Below are 17,629 nucleotides of genomic sequence, written 5' to 3'. Positions count from 1 at the left end.
TTTACTTCTTTTATCTCTCTTATCTCCCATATGTACTTAATCATTTTATATATGTGTTCAGGTAAAATAAGATAACTAATTCCACGCCCTTCCAGACAACTCGGTGTCATTATTCGCAGGTGCTGGGTGAGGGAACAGAATGTCGTGATGGGCCAGGCAAGTCCAGGCAGACCGACCATCTCCGCTGCCTAGCAACACTTTTAAACACTATAAAGTGTTTATCTAAAAATAATTTTTAATATATATATATATATTTACCAAACAAGGATAATGGTGGATGTTACCAACGTTAAGATCCTGGGTCCAAAATTTAATCTTTATAAAGTAGAACTACCTAGTTCACCTATCCTGTCTGCAGCCACAAAAGTATTCTTTATACTTCAACTTCTCCAGACAAATATAACTAAAATACCTAACATACAATGTACATTCTCATAAGGTCTAAGCATAGACATGTGGACTTTTGAGAATGTATCTCTCTTAATGGTGGAACCCTCTACAACAGAATCACTTCCGTAGTACTTGCATGCCAACGAAACAATTTTTTTTGTAACAAGTTACATTATGAACAAAAAAAATCAATGAATTTATCTTATGTATAATAAATTTAATTTTAATATTCACATTATGAATATAACATGTGCTAGAATACCGTCCATATAATATAAATATTGCCTGCCCCTACCTATATAGAATGGAACGGATTGAGCTTGACATATTGTCGACGTGGGGGTAATAAGTGACAGTGAAAGCTGATGTGATGAGATGCAAATGGAGCATTGCCGGAACGAGTGGTTGAGGAAACAAGAGTACTTGGACTGCGCACGGAAACGTCCGCCATGTATCCCACTTGCGGACAAATCCACGTGACCTTTGGAGTGCGGCGCATGGGCGCTTTGGGGTGTGGCGAGCTAGGCAGCCCCAAACCGGACCGTGCTTCAGCATCAGCACCGGTTATGTCCGAAAGAGGACAGTGCAAGGCGGGTGACTACCGAGCAGTTCTTGTTGGTGGTGATGCCAGCGAGGAAGTGTCGTGGGAACAGTGGTTTGCGAGCACAAAAGACACGAGACGTTTGCATGTGCTTGATTAACTGAATGGATATACGACAATCCAAAAACATAAAAAGTAGCTTTTAATATTAGTTTAATCAATATACAGACATATATGTTGGTTTTATGAAATGGACTACATTTTAAAACCTTTTTTTTTCTGCTCAGCTTCGTAACAATATTAATAAAAATATTAAATTTCCGACATTATGGAATCTGGAAGTATAAATTATGCAAAAAAATATTTAATGTTAAAAAAAAAATTAAATTCTGGTAAATTATTGAAGTTTTTCTGTTTTAATTAATGAACTAAACCTAAAAAATAACCCATTATTAAATTTCAAAATCAAATCGCTAGAAATGCACACCTTCTGAACCTGCACCAACATTGGCACGTCAAATATTATTCTGTCTCTTGGCTGTTTAATATTTTCTCAGTAAATACTATTTCCAGAAGTTCAGAACCTACAGTGTCAACTAAATGTGTTACGCGAAATATATATTTTTTATTCACACAAAGAACAACTTTACCCCACCTATCAGGATAGTTAAGACACCATTGTAGACCTGTCTGTTACCCAAGTACCAATCAAGTATAATGGCAATGAAGCTTACATATATTATAATAATACTATGTGACTGTTCAAAACTGGAACATTAAAGCAATGGAATGTTTCTTTTTAGTGTATAAATATCTTAGAGATATTTTAATATTATATCATAATCACAATATACTTTAGCATCCTTTCAGCAGTGCAAGTACTTTTGATGGTGGCATTTTGTTACTCAACTACGTAATTGAAACATTAAAGGTTTGGTATAATAGTTTATTAAAAAGACATAAGAAAGTTATTATCAAATGTTTATTTCAATAATAGCCTCTTATTACAGACTTTCACAGATTTGTTAAAAGAGTAAATATGGTATTAAAAAAAGTAATTGATTGTTGTGCTTGATGTCAACCCTAGCGATGAGCGACATATTCAAACCTGTGTTTTCTGGTGGATGAAATGGATCGCATAGTGATGGAGAGTTGTTCGTTCTTATCGATCGCCATGGAAGACATATAAAGAGGGCGACTTCCTCGATGCTCGCTTGTTGCCGGTCGCTTGCTCCAGACCGTTCCGCACGAGCTGGTTGAAGTCGATGATGGACAGGCGAGGGGGTTCGTTGCGTCTCGGCGTGACCCACGCCGTGCTGAGAGTCCCGGACCAGCAGGCCGGCGCAGGTCTGCCAACCTTCCTGCCCGCCAGCTTCTTTTGTCCCGCCGACAGCGACAGTCGCGACAGCCTCAGCTCCAGGGTCGGTATCTCGTGGCAGTGGAGTGTGATGGCTGATCGTCGCTCCTGTAATCAGTTGTGAGAAGCCCGAGTTCTTGTCGAGAAAGCTTACAGTCCATGTCACAGAATGCTTCCTTGAGACCAAATTATGTGTACCTATGTATTTGGTCATAAGTGAGATAATTTTTTTTTTTTATTGTAGGTCATACTGGTCCAATTCAGTTTTGTTAAGATTTCACGCTCCCCGCCTCACCCCCCAGGCCAAGTGGTGTAACGGTAACCGACCATTGTGTAAACACTGTGTACAACAAAAAATTGTTTAATTTAATGCACGGATACACATAATTTTAAAAACAAAATTGTGCGTGGAGTCCACACGCGACAGAAAGTGAAACTTCTTGCTCTTTAGTTATAGATAGCGATGAATTACTAATAATTTTTTTAATAGAACAAGAGATAATAATTGAGAATAGTAAGGACTCAGGTATGATCTCAAACTAAATAACTATTTCACATGAATAAATAAATTGTAGATTCTTCGAATTTAAAAAAAATGTAATAAAATATTTTTTTCGTTCATTCAAAACAAACTGATTTTAAATAATTCTTAAACTTAAAGCTTGCCGATAATTAGGTCGTTTGTGCAGCTTAACTAATTGTCCAAATGGACTTGTGTAGTCTGAGGTAGATATCTGGCATGTGAAAGTGACAACATGGCATACGAATAGGGCCTAGCTCAATGTTACTTTGTTGAGCTACAGCTACACTCCGATCAAGATTGAAATTCACGCTTCTTAGTTGAACTTAACATATTTAAACACTCGTGGGCTCGTAACTCTAATACGGTGTGTAATTTAATTAATCAAATATAAAAAGAGCGCGTGTATCTCATTACACGTAACAGAAGTGAAACTTCATTGGGAATTCAAACCTCGACTCGTAAGTATATCGTAAGGGGTAAAACGGTAGAGAGAGAGAAAGAAGACAGTTTTATATATAAACATGACCTTACAAAATTATTACTTTCTTCAAAACACCTACTCAGGATATCAATAATTATTTATTAATCAATAATGATTGACAATAAATATTACCTACTGTTGAAATAATCACACCGTAAAATTTTATATTAAGATTTTCAGGCCCCCTACTATAGCATGAAAACAATTATAACTACAATTTATACACATTTTAAAAAGCAAATAAACTTCATTAAATTTTAGTCTGAAACAATATATTTATAATATTACTTAGTATTACTCAACAAAGTCATTTATACAATTTAATAATAAGACAACATTGCAGGGTTTTTCCTTTAATTTTTTGTCAAGTATCTAGTTGAGAATTTTAACTTTTATGTGTTTATTAGATTTTTATTATGACAGAAATAAATACATAAACATTAATTAACAAAATTATTACTGACTTCAAAATAACAGCTCAGGATAACAATATTTATTGATCAAACAATATTCATTGATTAAAAATAAATATTACTCACTGTTGACATACCTACTCACACCATAACGAAAATTGGTTTAGTAAATATCAAAATTAGGATTAATAAAAATATATTAATTTTTAATTGAATTTGATATGTATAGGTTAGACGTGTTCGAGCATTTTTCTAGTCTGATTTTGTAGCTCTGCCAATATCACCTTATCATTGAGTAATAGTGCAACAGATTATGCCAAAAGGTTACATAGACATACTGCAATATATTCATTGGCATTGATAATGTTCTTCCATTGAATGAATGATCAATGACAACATGTCCGCCACTCCGCGATGTATAAACTAAACGACACGGACCTTCCTCACAGTAATTCTTTACATTATAACCATATTGCTACTAAGTGAAAATAAAATCATCTAATATTCCACGCACTGGATTTTTTAAACTATTTTAAATAGCATATTCTTAGTTGGACTCAACATATTTACACGCTCGTGGGCTCATAATTATAATACGGTGAGTGATAAAATTAATCAAATAATAATACGTGACATAATTACCCTGTCAAACTAAAGAGTGAAAAATCATTATACCAGCAAAAAATATTTTGTTATCGCAGCTAAAACAATAGGTAGGTACTCATATAACACGTTTTAACACTGATTTACACAAGTAATTAAAATAAACACACTTTAAAGAACACCATTTTCTTGCGAGGCAATGCCAGTGTTCTTTAAGTGCTTTAAAACTTTTCATTACTTCTTTCCATGCCTATTTTAGTTTGCCAGATATTTTACAGGTTAGTTTCACTATCAAAACTTCATTTGGAACACCAATACATTTGGTAACTTATGTCCCCTAATGTTTATGAAAGGGACTATACGGGTTTATGTTGCTACACATGGGTCCGCCATCTTGTCGACTTCAGCTCGTGGGTACAGCAGAAAAATACAACATGTTCAATTACGGTTTTAGCTAAGACTTCGGGTATGAAAACTTTTATATCCAAAGCCATAGCAATAGGGTGCTGAAATATTACCTACACGTGAGCAGATGCGCAAACAGAAAATATAACTGAAATCTTCTAAGGAAATGGGTATCGTCTATCCTCTATCGCGCGGGGCTAGCTTAAGCGATAAGGTCGCTATAACGAAAAAGTCGCGGCGACTTGGCCCTGCGACTTTCATGTCGCTGGTCAGGGCTTGTCACAGGGACAACATTTGTCGCTACCTGGGTGCGACGTGCTGACAGGGGCGAGCTCTCGCGCGACAAGTGCTGCCCCCTGTGCGGGCGCGAGTGGCAACTGGCTCGGGCACCGGGCGAGGTTGGCAGGCCTGCCGCCACCACCCCCACGGCGCGGTAGTAGTCCAGGCAGGTGCGCGCCAGGCTGCGCCCCAGCCTCAAGTCTGCGGCGAGTGTCAAGGAAACCATAGACCCTCACCCTCTCTGCTCGGGGCCCCGCGCCTTGCCAACTATCTTCTTGAAAATACTAAAAAAGTATGTTGTTATATTCAGTGTTTTCATATATTACAGATAAACTCATCACATCAGTGACATGCTGGGACCAAGACAGATAAAGTTTACATAACGAAAAAGAGATATTTTTCTCAAGTAAAAATAATATTAGTGAAACCACTAAACATGTACTTTAAATGTGCTCTAAATCATATAACACAATCTGATACACACTTTTTATTGTCAGAAAATAAGTTTAACTACAAACATGCCAAATATATAGATAAACGTCACAACATTAACAATGTATTGATCTCTCCTAAGTTTAAAATTAATTTTACCTCAACCAAAATATGAAAACATTTTTTCTTACTTAGTAACGTAGGTACATTCTGGTGGGATAAGCCAAATAAAAAACTCACTATTTCTTTATCTATATCTGTATCTATATCAATATCTTCACAATGTTTCAAACACAGCATTTTACTTAGTTGACTAGGTAAGAATAGTAATTATTGTTACCAATATAAATAAACTTTAAAAACTGTACTGCTATCAAACACCAATTGTCACTTCCAACATTAAAACTGTTTTATTTGAGAGACAATAAAGGCACGTCTACAATTGCAATGTCCTAAACTGTGTCCGACGGACACTGATTGATCACTGATTGGTGATTGGCCCACGTGATCCTCCGACGTCCTTGGTCCGAATACATTGGTCAACTTGAACTTTTTGTCCTAATCTGTGTCCTTTAGTAGGTATCATCATAAAACAACAACGAAATACTCACAATATTTAAATAGCCGGTTCCCGTTTCAAAAGGTAAACAAAATAACGGACATTTATTAGATTTACTTTTGCCTTACAGAATAAAGAAATATTATTGAACTCTAACAAATTTAACAAGATAACTAAATATTTCATCTTAGCTGCGTTCATATTTACACAGCATGAAAATAGTAAAAAAGAATAATCGAAAACCATTATTTAGGCGCTCTATATTCACTGCGCTCTGGTAACTACTTTATAAATCAGTTAATGCAGACATCGGACATCGCATTTGTAGACTGGGCTGTTTTCCGTGTGACAATGTGACGTCATTCACATTAGGATAAGGACACGGACCGCCCACCAGTGTTGCCAACCTTTTCAAATATATTTATGCTACAACTCAGAAAAAAATATGCTATTTTGAGAAAAATTATGCTACATTTAACCAATTTTCTTTTAAATTATTTATTGAGGTAGAAAAACATTGCTTTTACGATGCAAAATAATAAAGCTGTAAAAATTTGCTAAAACTTAATATTTCACATACATTATTATAATATGCATTATTATAAATTAATATCGATTTGCTTTTTAGTCCCAGCTGTTTTACTTTACACACACACACTCACACACACATTAATAACCAAATACAGCTAAGGAAGAGCTTCATCCTCTGTACTGCTGTCGTCAGCAGAATTTAGCACATTCGCAGATGTCAAAGTATTGGTCCTGGGATACAAAGATGTCTTTGTCATGCAGCCAACCATGCATTTGGGTTGGAGTGAAGCCTGTACAGAATCCAGACATCTTCACTGTTTGTCTTGCTAGAAGTGTTCCATTGATCGTGGAAGTAATCATCAGTTCCCTACAAACAATACCGCTTTCAAGACGTCGCTGAAAGATAGTAGTGTGTGTGGCTGTGTAATCAGAGATCCCAGTCCTTGCATGTTCCACCGAAACTGTGTTATCTATTGTATTTAGTTACATTATTTGTAGCTTTTGAACTCAATTCTTTATAGTTCATTTTTTTCTGAAATAAAGAAATTATGCTACTTTTGCGTAGCATAACTGGCTTCATATGCTACATGCTACAGCAACAACAAATTCTGCTACATGTAGCATAATTATGCTACGGTTGGCAACACTGCTGCCCACAGGTTCGGACTATTGTAGACAGGCCTTAAGGGTGTTCAAGGGAGTCGGACATGTCATTAAAGGCAATGTTATGTGAGATATTAGTCATATATATGTAACAGGTATGTGTTAAGAGCATGTTTAATAACATTTCGAAACCAAAACTACTTCTATTAAACTTTTTAATTTAAGTTTTAATGTCCAAAATACATTCATACATATCGATATACTTATATTTCTTTTTAGTAATGTTTAAAGATATATTTATTGTAAATGTTTTCAACATTATCCTCTGAAGATTTAATTTTGTTAGAGCCAGAAGATTATTTTTTTTATTCTATTAAGAATTATGGTCATTTGAACAGAAACAAAAATGGTTGCAGTTTACTTAGAAAATGAAATTATAATAGGGGTATTATTGAATCATATTACCAGAGGATACAGCCATGTCTGTTCACTTTACGCTGATACATGATTTGTATATATACGATGAAAAATACAGCTGTGGTGTAAGAATACATGGAGACGTGTGTCGCTCTCGCGCGAGTAACCGACTTCGTGTTTCGTTCCTGCGCAACCTTCGTCCAGTGTTGCCAGATTGTAAATGTCAATGTCTCGTACCAAGGAGCCACAATTCTCGTACGACACACAAAACATCTCGTACACAATGGTATTGTAAAAGCAAAAGTTTAAATGTGTTTCTACAATATTTTTATATCCTTGACATTTGAGTTGCAAGCCTAACAAAACAAAACTAAACAATTTTCACAATCCTATGATTACATAAGTAAAACATTATTAACAACAATTTTCACACAAAACAATTATTATTCCTGCCATTTACTCTTTTTGCATTATTTTTTTCGTAAAAAATATCCAGTTTTTTTTATTTTCGTTAATTTAACATACAAAAATACTCTAAATTGTGAGTTTGGAGTTGTACATTTAACATTATTCTAACTGGGTCATCATTTCCTGTGCTAGACAAATAGAGGTTGGCACCTGCTAATAAAAAAACAAAACTATATTTTAGTCGGCGTCGCCTATGTTGCCAGCCAAAAAAAAAAGTCAACGCTGTCGGGCAGGAACTTCACTTAATGGTATTAAGTTACAAAATAAATGTTATACACTTGTTTTGACAAAACGATACAATAAAACTAATATATCTTACTAGAACCCAGGTAAAAAAACAACATTGATAATGATCTTCAAAATTCTCGTACAATAGCGTACGATATCCAACTTTACCTCGTACAACGTACACAGGTTCTAAATTCTCGTACAAATACGAGAATTCTCGTACGTCTGGCAACACTGCCTTCGTCCCCGCGTGTCCGTCCACTGGCGCTCGTGGTGGCATTGCTTGGAACTACGTCCGGGAGCTCCCACCAGCCGCACCGCGCTACTGCGCGTTCGTCAAACACTACAATCGCGCGCATTTTGTGTTTTCTTTAGTGAAGTGCATTTGTTAGTCGTTGAAAATATTCTTCCGTGCGCCATGCCGAGGTCTAAACCACCTCCGAGCCGCTCTCACAAAAAAAAAAAAAAAAAAAAAGCAAGAAAGCAAGGATTAAAAGGAATTTTTGGCTGGAGAAAAAAGCTAAGGATACCGAATCTGAAAAACTTTCACATATTTTCATTGCGTGTATTTAGTTGTGTCTATTGGTATATCCTTAGACAATGTGTAGTTTTAAATGTATGTGTGCATTCCCACACTCTGTACTCATTATTTTTTATTTTCAGAAATATATAATCACCTACATCCAGCCCACAGTGGGGCTGTACACAATTTCTCTTTCAGTCGCCTCTACTTGGACCCTTGTGTCCTATTCCTTTGGTACCGCCCTCATGAAGTGATATCGGGACCTTGTCTCCGGGTTAGAACCTTTCGGCAGAAATTAACTTTTATCTACCTTTAAAATTCTAGCAGGAAAATGTCATAAACAATTATTAGATTTGTGACCTTGTAAACAGCGTCATGTAATGGTGGACTGTATCTGCTTTCGTGTGATTCTACAGATGTTAAAGATTATTCATTCATTTTGCTTTCAAAAATTGCTTGCTTTAATTTTAAGTATACAGTGTAATTTCTTAAGTTTTAATTTCACAAGGAAGGTTATTTATGATCGTATTATATTTTTTGTGTTTGGAGTTATTTTAGGTATTGAGTTGATCGGGAGATTGAAATGTATTCAAAGTTTATAGTATTTCTTTTATTCTTAATTAACTGCACATATTATTTAAGTAAATGTAGGTGTGGGTTTTAAGTATAGTAAAAGGTTTCAATAACTATGACTTAATAAGTTTTTATTAAATAAAAATATAAATTAAGTATGAGACTTGTTTTATTGACGAAATGTAACATTGCAAAACCCAGCAGGTCTTTTAGTTTTTTAAGGTATACTAATATGTTTTATGTTATACAGAAGATTTGCTGATCATGTCAATCAAGGTCATGTTAATTAATATTTGCTTTACATTTTTACTTAAAATGTGTATTTACACTATTTACTAAATGTTTCGTATTTGGTTAGGAGAATGTTTATGGATAAATATTTTACAACATACAATTTAAATGAATTTTTTTTTTTTATGTGAAACGGCCCTCGTGTCGAAATGTGCCGAAATACCTAATTTCCGGCACATATGGATTTGTGTTATATTAGCGATGTTATAAAAGCTATGTGTCGTTTCTGCAATGTTGGTGCATGTGCTAGTGAAAGAATAGACGACAGGCAGGTGTGCACCGCGACTAGCCGGCGCTAAGACATTCTGAGGCCTACTGCATGTATTGTTATGATGGGCAGTTGAACCAGTGAACTCTGGGGACACACACGGGGAGACAGTAATTTCATCCATATTTTGTAACAACCAATGTATTTGTGTATGAAAAGTGTTTTTTTGTCTCTCCATTTTCTCCCTCTGTGATTGGAGGAGTTGCGCCATCTTCCTCAATTTAATATTTAAATTAATATACTAATCATTTTAATTGGTTGTGCTAAAAAAATAACTGAAATAATTTTTTTCACATATTTAAAAATTGCGTTCTCTGTTTTGCAAATATTGTTTGATGTTTTTCTGCGATCTAATTATTTCAGGTTTCATTGCCAGTGGCCATTGTACTTTGTTGATGGTGTTTCCAGGATTTGGTATTTTATATGTTATTTTTGATGAATACTACCAGACAGCAAACAAGACAAAACACTAAGATGTGTTCATTATATTTGTTATTAATTTATACACTGATGATAAGAGTATTTTGTTTTATGATTAAAATTTGATATAGTATTTTGTTTTATGATTAAAATTTGATATAGATTATATTTTTCCTTTTTTTTTTGTCTATTCAGTTGGAATGAATTTTGTGTGTTTAATTTTTTGATGAACGTTAACAGTCTTATGATTTATTTTGAGAATTATTTTACTGGCTCTCGTCCTTGAATACTTAACCATCAGTTCTCCTAGCTTGGATTAAGCTCTCAGTTATTCTTGAAATGTCATTTTAAAAATAAATAATACTTAGTTCTTTATCTGAATTCTGGTCAAATGAGTAACTTTCCGAGTGAATTGGTAATAATCATTACGATTTAAAAGGCACTTGAATTTAAGAATAGTTCTACTGAAGTAGTTCTAATATTTATCTATACGACTGTAACACTGCTTGGTCTGAATCGTTATTAGTTAAAAAAAAATTGTGTTGTACAATTAGGGATATCATATAATTTGACAAAGTACTTATAGTTAAGAAAATAAATTAATATTAAATTGCTGAAAACAGAAACACTCATTAAAAATCGTGCCAAAATCGTTTACATGAATCAGCCTACATAAATTTCGGGGAATACCTATATATTTTTCTAGTTTTCATTTGCTAGAAATAATATATATATATATATAATTTCGATTTTGTTTATTACTTTAGTCAGAGGAGACGTCAGACGATTTCCATAGTTTCAACAACGTGTGTATACACATAGTCTACATACATACATACATATACATACTTCAACAGAAAAATCGTAAATTTACAGAAATTTACCTAATTGTTATAATAATTTGTCAGTATATTCACGGAAATTTCAAGATAAATATTTACCAATATTTTCCATAATATAACAGGATTTTTTTTAAACAGCATACCTAAACCATAGTCGATCATCATTATATACTTTATCAACTTATATATATAATTTATAGACATGGGGCTTGTAGCTGATTATTTAGTGGGAAAATGCACGAGTTTGTGTGTTTTTCCATGATGAGGCTTCTACAACAATGGTACAATGGCCGATTGCCATCACGATGCTGCTATAACAATGGACGATGGCCTGGCTTGGTGGGGAATTTAGACGATTTTTTTATTGCGACGTCAAGAATAAGAAAAAATTCAACTTTTTGGAATTTTTCCGCCGGTCACGGGACGAGATCTATTTCGTGTGAAAATTTCGAGTTTCTAGCGTTTCGGGAAGTGGGTTAGAATTTTTATAGGTCAGTTCAGTGAGTCGCACAAGGGGTTGGGTTGTAAATATATTTGGATTAAAAAATTAATGCATATAGGCCATACAAATTTTAAAGTATTAGCGTCACACCGCTCACCGAGTCTCAAACCAACGCAGGTTCTGCTCATCGCCGGAATTCGGTTACGTCTTCTGCTTTGTTTCAGAACATAAGGGATAACAGTAAAAATATTTCCATTGTATAAATATTTGTCAACAAAATCTGAATCAAATCATAGCTACCTTATGCTTGCAGGTTCCGTGATGTGTGTAATGTAGACAGTGCTAAGAGTTTTCTGTTGAGATAAATCAAGAAAGTGTTAATAATTTGATACAGAAATAACATAATGGTGATCTGAGTAATTTAAGTATTGAATCAATTTTATTTCTTCTTATATAATGGAACGGTTTTATCTACCATGTCTTTTCAGATAAATACGCCAGTCTTAAAAGAAATATGCACTGCATATGCATTGTGTCTTTGAGTTATAAAATGCAATACCTTATACCAAAATATTTTAGAACTATAAAATTTGTTTCCGCAATCATTGTTCAATCTAGAAACATATTGATATACTTTAACGTTGAATACAGACAAAAAGCTAAGAGAGTTTACACCTATATAAGTATAGCTGAGTACATGTGATAGATATATATATATATATAAGTATCGGCATGTGTATGAAGCAACAAGAAAGATAATCGAGAAAGGATATTAAATGGCAGCCATATTATTCGCTGTGAAAGTACGCCGTTGCTTAGCATGAACACGCGAAGCTACGCTCCGTGCTGGCACAAAAAGCCTGGCGGACACCAGGCGAATACGACCCGGCGAGGAGTGAGTTCTGGTTGTGATATCCCAGCTGTTTCTTCCGCCCCCTCCATCCTACCTTTGAATATATATACTGTAAAGAAGCGCCAGCCAAGGTTAAAATTTCTAATACGGTTTGAGGTAGTTGGTTAATTCACCGCCGCAATCGCCACCATCTCTAGGGCATCGACTTGTGGTGGTCCCTAGCGGACAAGTGTCGAACTCTTCAAACACCCCTTCCCCCTCCCGTTGAACGACCTTGAGCTGCAGTGAATGATGGGTGCGGGGGAATGACAGCGGGCGACAGTGCTGCGCTCTAACGTGTAAATAACAACCTAAGACGATACAGGGCGTTACGGCAGCGCACTGCAGCGGTGAAGTTCCCAAGCTGCACATCATACGCTCCTGAAAAACGTAAGAGTAAATCCTATCCACTCGCGACTTCTATACAGTATATATATTCAAAGATCCTACCTGCTGCCAGCCTACAAACGGTTAGCTAAACCCCCGCTTGGAGCGACAGGGGCGACATTCTTACGCGCATCGACCTCCCGCTGTTCAGGAGCCGAGTGACACAACCTCCCCCTTCGAAGGCCCTCAGGCGACTGAGCGCTCAGCGGTGAGACCCAGACTCTTATACAGAGTGCTATTAGGGTGTTTAGAGATCAGTTTTTATGCTATTTTGAGTGATGTATCAGTTTGAAGTCATTCGGAAGTGGGGACGTTTTTTTGGACCACTGTAACACCCTTAAGGAACCGAGCAGACAATGAAAGCTGGTATCTGAATACATATTAGGTCTCCCATAGATTTAACCGATAAGATCGAAGATCCAGAGATCCCCAGATATCCCAATACAATATTGAACTTCCCACCTATCTTCTCTATCCCATTCCTTTTCAGAGTTTACTATGGTGGTGTCAGAACCTCGGACCACTACAGTACGGGGTCAAGACTGATTTTAGAATCCATACATACATACACACTTACACACATATATGTATATATATAAATAATATGTTATGGGTAATGCCAGCCAGCGTTCGGCAGACCTAGGTGTACACGGGTAAACGTCGAACTCAAATTTATTTGAGTGAATATTCGGACTATAGTCAACAAACTTGGATAATTCTAAGTTAAGTTAACCCGGGATGAACTTAGGTTGACTTATTTTAGCATTATTCGTAACACACATATACACTGTATTAATGATACATTAAATAAATTATTAATTTCCGATCAGTCTGCAATCTAATTCGAGACCTCCGGCACTGACTGAGCGGTAGGGGGAGGAGAGTGAGGGGGGGGGAGGGCCGGGTAGTGGTAGGAGAGGGGGGGGGGGGGGGGGCTGAGCATACTCAGAGCGAGAAATCTCGCTCCTACATTCTTCGCAGGACGGCTCTGTTGAGCGACAGCGATGAAGAAAAGAAATCCTCGGGAACCAGGCACTCGTTAATAAGTATTTTCCTTTGTTTATCGCGAGGGGCGTTATTATTAATGAATTATAAATAAAATTTCGTGCCCGGGGCCACACTACAAAATATTAGAGACCGGAATAATTCGTCGTCCATTGTAGTCCGGCCTCCCCTGCCGGTCGCCCGGGCAAGCGCGCATCGCCTCCCACTATCTGAATGAAGGCTGTGATCAGACAGGAGGGATCTCGCAGCCCGCCCTCTGCGCGCTCCTTTGTTCCCGCACTTCAGACCTGAGCGCCAGCGTCAGAATAACAATAACAAAACAAATTGTAAAGAGGGGTTAAGCCCGAGAATTGGGCAAGGCCCAATGTGCAGGGCGTTAAATGGATGCAAAAAATATGTATTGGACAGGTAAAACCCACTTAATGCCCCCCGCCCATCCGGAGACACATACGGTGTGCAGAAGAGCTCCAGAAAAGAAACTACGCTATTTGGAAACAGCTCGCGATACCAGACAATCATCTGCTCACGAAGAGCACTTGAGAATGCGCTGAGGGTGGATGAGTAATTCTGAGTCAGAAGAACCAGTGGGTGTCGCACTTATCATCCCGCCTCGCTGACGTTAACACACCTATGACTGGTCGGGGCCCCTGGAACTTCATAAATGCAAAAACCAAAACATTTCTGAGTTCAATTCAAAATCATTTGCATGGACGTGGGGTAGTTTGCAGAAGTTGATTTAACATCAACGTAAATATTACACAGTTACGAATGCGACAGACCAGACCACAATGCCAGGTTCGGAGCTGGCTGGCAGCCCCGCACGGTCACTGACGTCACGCGCCATCAATTGACGTAAGGAATTACAAGCGTGCCTGGCCGGATGCCCACCCCTACCCCCCCCCCTCCTCCTTCCGCTCCCCGCGGATTGTCATGGCTCGGCGCTGCTATCTACCGTTGAGCGGCCTTGGAAATTCCGCGGGGCCGCCGCGCGGAGCGGCGTGAATTTACGCCGCCCTTCTGGATTGTTCGGGCGTCGGGTCGGCGCGGGATGGCGCGACTCGTCACGGCCGCTCTCGTCGGTTCGAGAAAGCACGCCCAGGTACTTAAGCAGCGAATCCTCCGGCCCTCCGCGGGAGTTCGACAACGGAGTCCCGCGTGGGAGTGTCGCGTTGAGTACCGAGTTCCGCGACAGTTGCGGAGTTCCGAGCGGTTTCCGAGCGAAGGGAAGTGCGACATCGGCGAAGAGGGTGAGAGACCCCCCCCCCCCTTCCCCCCTGAGAGTGGCGCGACGTCCCGGAGTTCGACTGGATCGTGAGAGTGCGGCGACCGAGTAGCGCGACACTGCTTAATAATTTGAAGTTCATACAAATTATCTTGCATATAAATATCGTAACTTCAGAATTAGAATTACGTGAATATGATTGTTACGTGAAAGTTCTCAAGACAATTGAAACCTTCGGAAATATTTTCGCAACTAAATTTGCCGACGAAAGCTTTTGCAAAATAAAATGGGAAGCCTCTCGCAGATATGAGGTAGATGACGTTGCTTCTTTACCAGCTGAGTTTGTTACGGCCACTTTTATGGTGTTTTACCACCTCAAATTATTTAAATGAAACAGTTTCGCTACAAAGGCAGAATTCTTTAAAATAATGCTGAACTTGAGAATACACAAAAAATAAATTGTTTTGAACTACATTTCTTGGCGCGAATCGCACGTAGTTTGCGCAACCACCGCTAGAATTCGCTTTAGAAGAAGCGGCTACGTCGACTAGTTTGCAGAGTGAAAATTGAAAACTATATTAACTAAACGGCTCCGATAAAAGCGACAAAAATACTTCAATGACTAGTGAATGTTATTAAAATAACTGTGAAGTATCCCTTTAACTTTGTGGATTACAAGCAACGCTTTTGCGAATTTTTCCGTTTTCCACGCGACTCCTGTTTCCAATTCACGAAATCATTGCAATGTCCGAGAGGTGAAGACGTTGCACGTCAGTAGTTGTGACCTGGGTCACTCTTGCCCGCTGGCCGTTGGGCGAAATGCGTCAGCGAGGCGGGATGATAAACGCGATGCTCGCTGGTGCTTCTAGCGCGGTGTCTCCTCTGGACTGGCGCGCAGTCTTCTCGTCGTGCACAGGATAACTGTGAGATCTGAGCGGTGACCGTAAAATTATATGGCCGATAAATGAAGATAAAGGTGTAATGCAAGTCCCTTAAGTGCTTTTAATAATCTGTATCTGTGGTTTTACGCCTAAAAAATTACTCTGAAAATATGCGTTTTAGCAATTTTAAGTGTTCTAAAAATACAGTTTGAAAACTTAATCCGAAATCAAAAAGTACTTTTTTGGCCCTCAGCGAACTCTTAAACGCTTTTCGTAAGCAGACCCCAACTCGGATATCTCGAGTAGTTTTGAAATCGCGTTGTTTTTTTCTCCTGAAGCTCTGCGCACCGCGCGTGTGTGTGTGTGTGTGTGTGTCCGGGTGGGCGGGGGCCTTAAAAGGAAGAACGTAGCGCGGAGTCGCGAGAGTGTGTGACGGCTCGCGTCAAATGGGCCACGTTGGAGCGAGTCCGCACGCGCTGAATCAGTTAGTTTCAGTTGCGCTGCTGAGACGGGGGGAGACGTTCCACAGGTGAGTGAATCTTTGCGGTCACGCCACAGCGCGTTTAAGCTAACGGGAAGCCTACGATTCACTCGTCTTTCTGGACATACCCGAATACTCACGTTGGCAAGCCTTTTTTTTTTCACAGACGAGAGAGCCAAGCCCGAAGTTCCCCGAAGTTCATGCGCTCTTTTTTTTTTTCCGTTCTATCTCATTGTATAAACCGGTGTGGCATTAAATTTTGCGGTCGATTAGGATAGGTTAGCTACATTATAAATACTTTAAAACATTGTGGATGGTTGGTATAGCTGCATTAAAAATACTGCAAAATCATTTTATGGTTGCTTAGCAAATAACTTTTTAATATGTAGCTATCCAGGGCTAGGAAACCGTTTACATGATTTCACAGTATCTTTAATGTAGCTATCCTAACCAAATCAACCGTCTACAATGTTTTAAAGTAGGTATTTATAATGTAGCTAACCTAACCTAATTGACCATTAGTTATCATGAGTTACAATGAACAAAAAAAAAAAACCGAAGATGCGCATCGGGCGTTTGGCTCTCTCGTTTGTTGAAAGAAGGCTTGCCAACGTGAGTATTCGGGTATGTCCAGAAGGATGAGTAAATCGTAGGCTTCCCACAGTGCGTTTAAGCTAACACTAACGCGATCCAATCATTCTCTCTCTTTTTTTTTTCTGAAGTGAAAACTTCTTTAGCCGCGTTGAGCTTTTTTTTTTTGTAGGGGGCAAAACTTAAAGGATTCCGACATGCTCGTGACGTGTTGCGCCAGACTGGCGACGCGCAGCGGCCTGTGTACATGTATACTCATATATACACTAATGTGCGTGTTGGACTCTGTTTGTATGGGTAAAATCTTGTGAGCTCGCATCACCGACATGCTGTAGTAGCAGTAAGTGAAGTTAAAATTGATTGCGTTGAGCGATTTTCTTTTGTTCAGTTATTTACGAAGTGAATGTTTATTTTATTTGTGAGTCAAGTTCATAGATTTTTTAATGTTAAAACTTAATTTATTCTAATTCGAAGTTATTTTTGGTACGTGCAAAACTTACGGGTTCGCGTCACCGACATGCTAGTGACGTTTATATATATACATACACACACACACAGATATGGATATATAGAACGCTCCA

General features: G+C 38.0%; 1 protein-coding gene across 1 annotated transcript in view; it reads right to left on the bottom strand.

Moving 5' to 3' along the window:
* Nucleotides 1–1,895: 1,895 nt before the first annotated feature.
* LOC134529815 (cytosolic carboxypeptidase 6) overlaps nucleotides 1,896–17,629 on the bottom strand; it is a 120,798-nt gene continuing 105,064 nt past the window's right edge. Inside the window, exons 12-13 of the mRNA XM_063364283.1 lie at nucleotides 5,018–5,193; nucleotides 1,896–2,396 (exon numbers count right to left, since the gene is read on the bottom strand). Coding sequence (XP_063220353.1) covers nucleotides 2,094–2,396; nucleotides 5,018–5,193 — 479 coding nt within the window. The 3' untranslated portion in view covers nucleotides 1,896–2,093. The remainder of the gene's footprint in view (nucleotides 2,397–5,017; nucleotides 5,194–17,629) is intronic.

This window comes from Bacillus rossius, chromosome 2, assembly GCF_032445375.1.
Source record: "Bacillus rossius redtenbacheri isolate Brsri chromosome 2, Brsri_v3, whole genome shotgun sequence".
Lineage (NCBI taxonomy): Eukaryota > Metazoa > Arthropoda > Insecta > Phasmatodea > Bacillidae > Bacillus > Bacillus rossius.
This window is presented reverse-complemented; position numbering and strand designations above follow the sequence as displayed.